General features: G+C 42.8%; 1 protein-coding gene across 3 annotated transcripts in view; it reads right to left on the bottom strand.

The window, feature by feature from the left end:
* RELN (reelin) overlaps positions 1 to 12,269 on the bottom strand; it is a 326,208-nt gene that overhangs the window by 28,636 nt on the left and 285,303 nt on the right. For all 3 annotated transcript variants that reach the window (XM_079993517.1, XM_079993518.1, XM_079993519.1), the window contains 5 exons: positions 9,053 to 9,221; positions 6,759 to 6,899; positions 3,724 to 3,901; positions 2,454 to 2,647; positions 170 to 426 (listed from right to left, as the gene is read on the bottom strand). In XM_079993517.1, coding sequence (XP_079849643.1) covers positions 170 to 426; positions 2,454 to 2,647; positions 3,724 to 3,901; positions 6,759 to 6,899; positions 9,053 to 9,221 — 939 coding nt within the window. The remainder of the gene's footprint in view (positions 1 to 169; positions 427 to 2,453; positions 2,648 to 3,723; positions 3,902 to 6,758; positions 6,900 to 9,052; positions 9,222 to 12,269) is intronic.

The following is a 12,269-nucleotide window of genomic DNA, read 5'->3' as shown; positions in this document are numbered from 1 at the left end:
TGGCAGCACTTCTCTTTCTTTTTAACCACTGCATGGGTGGAGGAAATTCAATGGCTGAAACTTTTCCTACTATTGAATTGCCATGTTGGGAAATGCTTCTCCGGCTAAATTCATGCTTGTCACAGAGAAGAAAAAATAATAACATGGACAACACTGGTTTTCGTCCTACCTGTTGTTCTGTCTTCCATGAACATATCAAAAGCAACCCTTCCGGTGGGTCCTGCGTCTGCAGGAGAGCGTTCGTGCTGCGGCAGTGGCGCACTGCTAAATGTGTCCAGCATCACAGTCCTCTGGTCAGCTGACCCTGATATCAGCACATTGTCAATAGCCCAGTCACTCTGATCCAGACCATCATGCTTGGGCTGCCACCAGCGAAAACGGGTCCCCACCTCTTGGGCACCAGGAGGAAGGAGAATGTTCACAAAGCTAAAAAAGCAGCAAGAGAGAGCCTGTGAAAATTTGCACTGAAAACTTGAGAATTACCCAAAGATCAGAAGTACAGTTAAATGACTCTATATAGGTCTACAGTGTTGGTTTGGGTGATGATTACCTATAAGGTCAATGCTCCTCTTAGGATAAACATTACAACATTTTACTTGTTGGATTACCATAATGAAGATTTAAATCCTGGGTTAGCATTCATTGCAGGACAGGGGATCCATCTAAACTCCGCCCCCCCCTGCACCCCATTGACACTCTTTGACATACAGGAATTCTACATCCTTATGTATAGTGCTTTCTTATGTAAATGTAGTTATATAGTTATTATTATTCAAATTTACATGACAATGGGTTTTTCATCAGTTATAATAAATCCTTTGTTTTGCTGTCACAAAGGGAAAGGAATGTTTCAACCAATCAGTTGGTTGCAAATGGCATGAAAACCAGATATGCAGTTATGCAGGATGACAGCATGTCCCACTGAGATGAATAAGAGTGATTAGTAGCACCTTTGCTGGGGAGCCTTTGCAAACCTGATGGCCTCCACATGTTTCGGACTGCAACTCTCATCAGCTCTCATGACTGTGCTGGCAGGGGCTGATGGGAGCTGCATTCTCAGAACATATTGAGGGCACCTGATTTATGAAAGCACCCATAGGTTATGGCAACTCCCTAATGTTTCTCTACCACAATATATAGAGAGGAATGTTCAGTTAGCTCCACCTAATTATAAAGTCTGCATAACAGTCACTAAGAATCCTTTAGCATCTGCACATACCTTGCCAAGAGTCATAATGGACAACAAAGCACCAAAATGCAATAAAGCAGTTTGTTTATCCACAAGCATGTGAAGTTGACTGTGAAAATAAGGGAATGACCTTAAACATCTATCTTCATGAGGGTTGAAAAATGGTAAGAAGAGGGCAATGGCAAGTTGCAAGCAGTGGCAGACCTGGGGCTTTAAAATTTCAGCAGTGCCCTGTGTAACGCCCAAATTCGATAGCCCTCCCACACCTCTTGCCTTCCATTGTGCGTCATTATTACGGCACCCTCTCGGCTTCGTGCCCAGTGCAGAAGAACTGATAGCACCCCCCTAAATCTGCCTCTCCTGCCAGACACATTCTCTTGTTTAATCTGCTGGTAATACACTATAAAGCCTTCTACATATGGTTAATTTCAGGGTTCCTCAGGGGTCAGCAAACTTTTTCAGCAGCGGGCCGGTCCACTGTCCCTCAGACATTGTGGGTTGCCAGACTATATTTTGGGGGGAAATGAATGAATTCCTATGCCCCACAAATAACCCAGAGATGCATTTTAAATAAAAGCACACATTCTACTCATATAAAAACATTCCTGGACTGTCTGCGGGGCCGGATTTAGAAGGCAATTGGGCCAGATCCGGCCCCCAGGCCTTAGTTTGCCTACCCATGCTCTGTTATCCATCCTGTTAAAGAGTGGGTAGACATAGCAGACAACGCAGCGATTTCTCCAAAGCAGCTCTTTATTTGTAAGCTGGAACAGAACTGAACTGAAGGGTTCAGTCAGCCTGCTTATATAGAGCTCCAGTGCAACGTAACTGTAACAACTTTCTGTAACTATCCAATCACTGAACTTTCGATTCCTTATCTGCATATGTGGACCGGAACTATCTACAGCATCCCCCTGCTGGCCCAGGGTGATAACTTCAGTACATAATATCTCCTACTGAAACAAAGAAGCTCTCAGAGCTTCTGAGAGAGGGGTGTGAGGAGGAAAACACTACAGGGAATGACCATTTTGCACGTGACCAAGACACATGCGACCGTCGAGACACACACACACACACACACACACACACACACACACTCTGCTTTTAGACCCAGAAGAAGGTGGAATCTGGCAGGAACAGGGGTGGGACAGGCTTATACACATTCCGCTGATGAATGCAATGACCCGAAACGCAACCAACAGGGAGTTGCCTGTATTTATAATCAAAACAGGTTTTGCATGAGCAACAGGAATATACTTATTACCCAGGCTTGCTGAACTGGTCATAAAAAATGTCCATTAGGAGGGTCCATGTGATGCCACCATTCACAGAGTACTCCAGGAGAACTCCTTGGTTACGACTGTTGGGAGTTATCAGACATCCGTACATGAAATAGAACTGGATGAATTCTGCATTAGTTAAGTTTAGATCCACTGTAACTAGCAAGCGACTGCAAGCCTTGAAAAAGAAAAAGAAACCATTATGGTTGCAAAGGAAATAATGACAACAATAACAGCTATATGATTTATTTCCCACTTCAAAATAATAACAACCCAAAACTACTTTTTTAAAAAACAACAGCAACACAACACAAAACCAATTAGTGTTTTCATGGAGCAGGCCCAGAATCCAAAAACATCACACTCCCAAATAGAGGGGGGGGGGGCATTTATGTTGTAGCCCAGTAGCAGAAATTGCACTGAAAAGTGGATTGTCTCTTCAGCATTAGAATCTACTGCACTGTAAACAACAACCTAGTGCCCACTACAGAGTTCTCTCCTCCCATAAACATGTCTTTTGCTCTCTCTGAATCCTAAATCACATAACCAAATAACCCTTTAAGTGTAAAGTGGCAATGGCTGTCAGTTAGAAATATATAAACACAGATAGTGATACATCTAAAATAATTATTTTATCACAAATGGTTGCACTGTGCTTCTAAAATGGTTTGTCTGGAACTCAGTAGTAAATAGTAAATATGTTTAAGATGGGAATAGCTTTGTGTAAGATATATTTCCAAAAGATTATTATTATTTTTTTGCATGGACACATAGGAACAAGTCTGCAAAAATGCCTATTTAGCTTTGTAGTGAAAAGAACTGCCAGGAGTTTAAATTTTGTGAGCTTGTACGATTTAAAAATTCTACTTCACTAGCAACATGCATTAAAAATTGTTACAAATAAAATGCTTGCTTGTTTGGACCAGTGATACTAGTTTAGAACAGGTCTGTTCACCCAACAGGATTCCCCTTCCTCCCGCATGCTCCATGCCACCTAAATATGCTCAGAAGATTTGGGGAAACTCCAAGAACAGGTTTAGGAGATGCACAGAGCATGCAGCGGGAGGAGAGGGGGGAAAGTCTGGTTGCATGATGAGACCTCACTTCTGTGTGCATATAATACTCAGCACTACACTAAATCCCACCCCTCTCTTTCCAAGTTGTTTGTAACTCCAAGGTTCTGCTTTCAATTTGCTTCTCTTTGGGGTATATTTCAGAATTATATAAAAAAAGCTCAGTACAGCAGGTACCAACCCCGCTAAAATGAAGTGCCATTCCAGAAGCTACAGCTCCACAGACAGTGCTCAGTTTCCCACCATTTACGGTTAGCCAATTCTGATTGGAAGGGGCACGGTTGAAGTTGTCTTTAAGCTGAGTGGGAAGAGGTATCTCTGGCTCATCACAGTACAGTCCACCCCAGTTTTCATCACACCTGTAAGTGATAGCAAAAAAAGAGAATTTAGCTGGTAAGGCACTCTGCATTCAATGATTTCTTCAGAATGCTTTTGATCCATTCTACAGCATTAGGATTTCCCTTGCCTCATCTACAAGCATGGTTGGAGAACTCACACAGCTCTCTCTTTCTGTACTTTAAACATGAAACACTAATTATGTGAAGTCTTTTTTTTTTAAAAAAAAAATATTTATTGAGATTTTTTAAATACAAAAGTGCAAAAATAATAAACAATAAGACATGTGTCATAACATATTTTCAAAGCTTCTTTGGACTCCCTCACGTCCCCCGCTCCCACTTGCATCATTGTAAAACTTTTTCCAGCAATTTATCAACTTGTTTACATTCTTAAGTCTCATTCATTTAATTTAGTCTAATAATTCTCCAAAAAAATTATATTTTCCTCAATCTCATTTATCATCCAGATTACGTCTAATTTAGTGGTGCTCAATTGTTTATGATCTGGCATCCTTCTTAACATCCAATTAAATTACAATGTTTTTGTAAGTAACACCTAAATTTCTTCCAGTCTTCTTCACTAATTATGTGAAGTCTAATTCATAATGATACTATAATAATATTATAAATTGTCTTAATTCATAACAATACATTGCAGGAAAAATTCATTATTTTCAAGGCTCTTGGTTTTAATATTACTCAGTTTACTAGAACTTACTTTCAGATAGCTATAACTAACAAACACAGTATATAAAGTCTAAGCAAATAGTTTTAGGGCAGCCAGCAGTTTCTAGATGGAGTAGCAGACAGATGCCTTCCTCCTTCCAATGACAGTACCTCCCAAATACCAATGAGCACAGTGGCGTAGCGTGGGGGTGCAGGGGGGGCCGGCCGCACCGGGCGCAACATCTGGGGGGGGGGGGGCCCGCTCGCCACCTCCAGAGTCGCCGAAGAGCCTCGGGCGCAGGATGTAGCAGAGCCCCATGTCTCGCGGAACCAACGAGCTGTGCACACGTCCAGGCTGAAGGCGTCCGGCAGGCAGCGGCTCTCAGCGCTCGCCGCGGTCCCCACGCGTCAGGGCCGCGGAGGGCGTGCCAAGCAGCCCCTCCTCACAGCCCCGCCGCTGCAGCTGCTGGGCCATGTTGCATTTTCCTCGCCTCTCTGCCCTCCTCCTCCGGGCAAGCGGCGTCGTTTGGGCGGCAGTGCCAGCGGCAACTTGCCTCAGATCACCTGACACGGACCTGCCGCCGCCGCCGTGGCTACCTTACCGTAAATACCCCAGCCCAGGCAGCAGCAAGAAGAAGCTGGCAGCGGCGGCAGGTTAGGGGTTAGGGGCGCAAATTACTTGCCTTGCCCCGGGTTAGGGGGCGCAAATTACTTGCCTTGCCCCGGGTGCTGACAACCCACGCTACGCCGCTGAATGGGCATTTGTTTAAATCCCTCCAAATGCACCCAGTTCCTTAGTTTCCTTCTCACGTTGCCATTAGGATCCCTTGCCTAATTTTGGTCCCCTTTCTAGAGACTCCTTTCTTGCTTCCCTGACGCAAGTTCACAAAGGTAGCAAAGCGGAAGGAGTCATATTCCTCCCACATGCAGCAAAATAGGCATCCCTTACAAAATGGTGACATGGGCCACTGATTAGGCTGGTCCTGGCTCACTTTCCTTCTTTAAAAAAAAAAAAAAAAAACTAAAAAAGAAAGAAAGAGAAATTGTATTCAGAGAAAAAACAAATCCCTTTTCTTACTTGCTTATTTTAAACCACAAGCTAGAATCCTAATTAGAATCCACATCAATGTCTAGGATTGGCAGGGTTTGATCTGAAGTTTCAGAGCTTCAGCTCCTTTCTCAAGGTCTTGACATGAATTAGTACATGCTCAAGGTAAGGGGACAGAATCTAGTGGGGGGGAGGCTTAAGTTCTGCCCAGCTTGAGACCTTTTCTTCTTTGCTCTCCCCACTCCATGTCTACCATTCTCCATCTCTGAGGCACCAAATACAACCAGACTCCTCCCTCAAGCTGCCAAGTGCCATCTTCTGCCCCTATCAGGAGCCATTAGGCTCTACCCCTTCCCACCAGGCTCCTTACTCTAATGCATGAGTTACCAGGCCACTCCTCCCCATGTCTTATAGTCTGACAACCCTGGCACTGTCTCTCTGAAAAGAGCGCATGTCAGGATGCTGTCAGCGGCTCCCGGCTGGTTGCCCAGGAAGGTATAAAGACAAGGAAAAGTTTATTACAGTCCTTTGTAATTTCAGTCTTTACAGAGAGAGGCTATAGAACCCAGCCTCTTGGATAATGGTGTTGTCCCCAGTGAATCTCCACCCCCCATCTCTCCCACTTCCTCATTCGTCATCATCACCACCTCCTCCTCTACGGGTGCCACTAAGTGCCTTCTGCCTTCAAGCTCTTTGCTCTCCTACTTTTAATAATAATAATTTTCTACCCATCGTTCTACCCGGACACTGAGGTCCAGCACCGAGGGCCTTCTGGCGGTTCCCTCACTGCGGGAAGCCAAGTTACAGGGAACCAGGCAGAGGGCCTTCTCGGTAGTGGCGCCCGTCCTGTGGAACGCCCTCCCACCAGATGTCAAAGAGAACAACAACTACCAGACTTTTAGAAGACATCTGAAGGCAGCCCTGTTTAGGGAAGCTTTTAATGTTTGATGTATCACAGTATTTTAATATTCTTTTGGAAGCCGCCCAGAGTGGCTGGGGAAACTCAGCCAGATGGGCGAGGTATAAATAATAACTTATGATTATGATTATGATTATCTATGCTGTCGTCCTCTTCCTCCTCCCTGGGTGGGTCAGGATGGGGAGGCGCTCTGCACCATTCCTCCTCCTCCTCCTCTGCCCAGCCCCTGACAGCGCCATACTTACATGCAATTCCCTTGAGTGCACCTCCCATGTCCACTGCACATGTCTATACAGCCATCACCTATGTAGACGTTGTCTATGGCCCATGTCTGCTGCTTGTCAAATGGAGCCGGCTGGTGCCAGCGGAAACGGGTTGCCTGGGACCTTTGAGAAAGGTGGAGAGATATGAAACAAATGCTTCTAGAGCCAAAGGAAGAGACTTATTGCCCATCCACACCTCCGCTTGCGCCGTGCTTTCTATTTTTTTATAATAAGTTTTACAATTTTGTATTCAACACAATCATCATTGTCACCAAAAGAGTATGCAAGTCCCAAACTTCCCTCAACTTCTTCTCCTTATACCTTAGATATTTGCTTCTCCTGCCTATTTTATTCTACCTTAATTCTGCATTCTTTTAGCTAAATATTATTACATTCTTATCATTTTTATACCATCTTTTTTCAAATTACCTCTTACACTTTGTTATATTTCCAATTATTACTTCTTAACTTTTATACTTGTTTTCTCACTTGTAAGTGTTTACTCAAACCCTGCTAGTGAGTCCACTTCTTTACAGTGTTTCTGTAAATACACCATATACAGTTCCCAGTCCTTTTTAAAGTCTCTATTGTCCTTGTCTCTAGGTTTTTCAGTGAGCTTCGCCATTTCAGCGTATTCCATCATTTTTGCTTGCTGTTCTTCCTTCGTTGGTGTCTTGTCTTCTTTCCATTTTTGGGCTAGTAATATCCTAGCTACTGTTGTAGCATACATAGACAGTTTCTTCCACTCTTTTGGCAAGTCTTGACCTATAATGCCTAGCAAAAAAGCTTCTGGTCTTTTAACAAATGTTACCTTAAACTTTTTTTTTCATTTCATTATAAATCATTTCCCAATAGCTTTTGATTACTTTACAATTCCACCACGTGATAAAACGTGCCTTCTTGCCCGGTGCTTTCTAGATAGGGGTCCAAGCAGTTCTGCGTTTGCCCCACAGCTTTCCCATGGAATACACACTCTTTACTGTTCAATCGGAACAAACAGCAATCCATGGAAAACCTGATTGCTGATGGTTCCGATTCAGTGGGAAGCCACAGGTTTTCCTGGGGGGAAGGTGATGGAGCTAGTGGGGGTGTGGATGAGCCGTTAGCCAGCTTCATCTTCAAAGAACTCCATTTACCAACTAACTGAATGCATGCTTGAAAAAACTGATCAGTAGATGGCAGCATTAAACTTCAAGCTAAGCTTGTATTTTCGAGTGAAAGATACAACTGTTAAACAGATTTCAGTCTTTTTATTTATTTATTGCATTGCTATCCCACACCTAAGAAATTACTGAGGTGGCAGAGAAGCATTTGCTGGGGGAAAGATAATCCTGGAGGTAAAGAGAAAAGGTTTGATATTGCTATATTTAAAAATGTAGGCCACACTGACAGCAGTCACGAAATTAAAAGACGCCTGCTTCTTGGGAGAAAAGCAATGACAAACCTAGACAGCATCTTCAAAAGCAGAGACATCACCTTGCCAACAAAGGCCCGTATAGTTAAAGCTATGGTTTTCCCAGTAGTGATGTATGGAAGTGAGAGCTGGACCATAAAGAAGGCTGATTGCCGAAGAATTGATGCTTTTGAATTATGGTGCTGGAGGAGACTCTTGAGAGTCCCATGGACTGCAAGAAGATCAAACCGATCCATTCTTAAGGAAATCAGCCCTGAGTGCTCACTGGAAGGACAGATCGTGAAGCTGAGGCTCCAATACTTTGGCCACCTCATGAGAAGAGAAGACTCCCTGGAAAAGACCCTGATGTTGGGAAAGATGGAGGGCACAAGGAGAAGGGGACGACAGAGGACGAGATGGTGGGACAGTGTTCTCAAAGCTACCAGCATGAGTCTGACCAAACTGCGGGAGGCAGTGGAAGACAGGAGTGCCTGGCGTGCTCTGGTCCAGGGGGTCACAAAGAGTCGGACACGACTAAATGACTAAACAAATGGATATTGACCAACATCTCTCAAGTGGGGATTTCGAGAGTGAACTCTCTACAGGTGAACAGAAAACTTTTGTTTCAAATGAACAACAACTGGCCACATCAAATTTCTCAGGTCTCTCATTTATGGTGGGGCAACTGGTCTCAGTTCAAGTGAGCTGAGAGATTTCAGAGATTGGCTTGATCAAGTTCACACTAATGAGATAAGGAAATTGATACTGAACAATAGCAATGGCCCCATTTTTATTTGCATGTAGCTACCACAGAAATACATTAAAAATACAATACAAAACCTGTAAGGTCACATATTTTAAGGATATGCCAAAGACAATTTACCTGGTGTAAGGAGGAAGTGGCAAAACAATCCTTGTCCATTTATTGAATGTATCTGATACCAAAATCCTCTGGAGATGGTATGTACTGCATTCAACGTTCGTTGGAAGGCAGTCTCTCATTACTGGGTGCCATGTCAGACCAAGATCAATAGAATACTCTAGTTCAATAGCTAAAAAGGTTAAAATGAGTTGAATTGTTATGACAATGGTATCATCAAACTCACTGACAACAGTCCAGCATTATAATATCAAAGTGTATGGCCAATCAAACATTTCCTGTTTTGTGTAGGAGTCTGGAGTACACAGTGGTACCTTGCTTTAAGAGCAGCTCAGTTTATGAACAACTTGGATTAAGAATGCTGCAAACCTGGAAGTAGGTGTTTTGGTTTGTTAACTTTGCTTTGGAATAAGAACATGTTCCACTTCCTGTTGAGTTTGTTCCATTTGTAAATTGAGTCCCCTGCTCCTATGGGAAAGCACGTCTTGGTTTAAGAATGCTTTAGTTTAAGAACAGACTTCCGGAATGGATTAAGTTCGTAAACCAAGGTACCACTGTATGGTCTGTAGCCTATGATGAGCACCGTATTGCTTGTAAAGGAATGCACATTTAGATATGATGCCCATAAAATTTTATGTTATGGGAGTGGCATACTAAAATAAATAAGTAAGTAAGTAAGTAAGTAAGTAAGTAAGTACACAGGTGTGCAGTCCATTGAAAGAAATGCAATGCAAACAGGCCACCTGCAGTGGAATGGGATATGCATCTGAACACACCAAAGATGGAATCAATATCTATTTAATGGCATGCTGAGAGATGTATTGTCACTGAGAACTAGTGGGGTGTCATGGTTAAGAGTGTACACTGTTAGCACACATTCTTGGCTCAAATTTCCACCCAGTCACAAGCTCCCAAGGTAGGCTTAGGCAAGTCACGATGACCACAGCTTCAGCCCTCCTCTACCCCTTCCACTTGAAGTTCATAATACTGGCCTATCTCACACGGCTATTGTGAGGATTACTGAGATAGCATAAGTGGAGGCGTCTGAAAAGATTAGTCACAGCGAGCAAAAAGAGAGAGACAGCAGTATCTCTTTACAAATTGCCTCCATCTTCTAAACTTTACTTGAAGGAGTTTGCTCACACATTTATGCACACCTCTTAATTCTTCATCAGCTGATTCCTTAACACTTGACGATTAGCAGCTGAACGAATGAACCGACTCTCTTGAAAAGCCCTGCGTTAAGTGTCACTGTAGCAAAGCTTTCTATGTTTAGTCTGTGATGTCTCATTTGCACATGCATCGTTTGCTGTTGCAATCACAAAGGGATGAACATCAATAATCAATAATAATAATAAATTTTATTTATACCCCGCCCTCCCCAGCCGAAGCTGGGCTCAGGGCGGCTAACAACAATCAAAATAATCCAACATTCTAAAAACAATGTGCTAGCCAGCCCAATCCAACTTTTCAGTTTTAGATGTATTATCTAATCTTGATTCTTACACCTTGGTTTCAGTTGTATATACTTATACAATAATATAATAGTATAACTTACCTGGGAGTAAATCTTATTAAACTCAAAAGAATTTAGGAGAAATCCAGTGTTGCTAGGAATGGGTGGTTTAGGATTCAGCAAATCTCTTTCTGATGAGCCCTGCTGGTGTGGGGTGAGGGGTTCTGCCACTGCATTAGCCTCTGTTACACTTGCCCAAGGCACAGGCTGTTTTGGAGCTACCATGATTATGGTAGCCAGAGCAAGGCATTGAAATAAGACCAGGAGGGCTTGGGCTGTGGCAGCGGCCAAGTGACTCCCAAGGAAGAGTTAGAATTGCTCTGTGAGACATGCATAGGTTTGCACTGCTAACTGCTGAACATACAAAGATAAAATTCCAATCCCTTGTCATATAACTAACAGATCAGTTACAATTTTGTGTCTGAAGCCTTAAAATGTACCACAGATGTGTTGATATCTTTTTTTTAAAAAAAGGTACATGTCATTTTCATATTATTTTGTTTTATATCAGCATGTTGCTCTATGACTTATACGTAGATGCTGGCTGCCCTGGTTAATACAACTCCATCAAAATAATGGTTGGCCGAACTAAAAGTGGGGGAAACCTAGTCATATAACTAACAGATCAGTTACAGCACTCTTAACATTAACAGAATTGTAATGAACTGTGATTCCAAACTGAAGCATAATGATTATGTTTTGGGGCCCCTAGTTAATTTCCAGACTTAAATATCTTCATTACTTATAAGCAAATTGGTTAATCTACTTTAGGGATTTTCTTTAAGCCTAATTTCCATTTCACATACAGAATCTGAAGTAATTGCTTGCAGTCAGTTGACATACACGATCAAACCTTCCTTTGGTCTAAGTTAAATCAGCTGTATGTAAATGTTACTTTGTTCCAATTTACAAAGGTGCAAGCAAGATCTAAGGTAGGAGTGTGGTCTCTGGGGTTGCAGGAACCATAACAGTTTAAAGCATGACACACCATATAATGCAACATTATATGGAACCAATGTCAGAACAAGAGATTCACGCTGGAAATGTCAAGATGCTTTGTCCTAAATTTGTACAACTCAGAATAAAGAACAGCCCCCCGTTCCAGTATCGGCTGCTGCTGGGTAAGTTTTGGTGCATATACACAGTTCACAACACATCCATAAGATCTTCCTGATTACTTTAAAGGGTGGGTCCACATGTGTACCATTGAAGTGTACGGGAAAGCTGCTGAGCTGATGTGTGTGGCTCAAGCTCTGGACTGGAATATAAGGAAAAAGGAATAATAGGAACTGTACGTGTCTAACTATTTGGTCACGGTTGTGGGCGTTCAGCACACCTGAGACAGACACACCACACTATGCATGTTCACAGTGCCCTGCCAATATATAAGACATATCCCCTCATTTAATATTTATCCCTCTTTCCCCAAAGATATAGTGACAGCCACCAACTTGGATGGCTTTAAAAGACGATGAGACAAATTTATGGAGTTATCAATGGATACTAGCCATGATAGTTCTGTTCTACCTCCACCATCAGAGACAGCATGCTTCTGCATACCAGTTGCTGGAAATAACAATTTGGGAGAATGCTGTTGCACTCAGGGCCTGCTTGTGAGCTTCCCATAGGCATCTGGTTGGTCACTGTGAAGACAGGATGTCAAAGTGGGGCCTCTGGGCTGATCCAGCAGGGTTCTTTTTCTGT

This window comes from Podarcis cretensis, assembly GCF_951804945.1.
Source record: "Podarcis cretensis genome assembly, chromosome: 10".
In the NCBI taxonomy this organism is placed as follows: domain Eukaryota; kingdom Metazoa; phylum Chordata; class Lepidosauria; order Squamata; family Lacertidae; genus Podarcis; species Podarcis cretensis.
The sequence above is the reverse complement of the archived record's forward strand: the minus strand, read 5'-3'. Positions and strand labels throughout refer to the sequence as shown.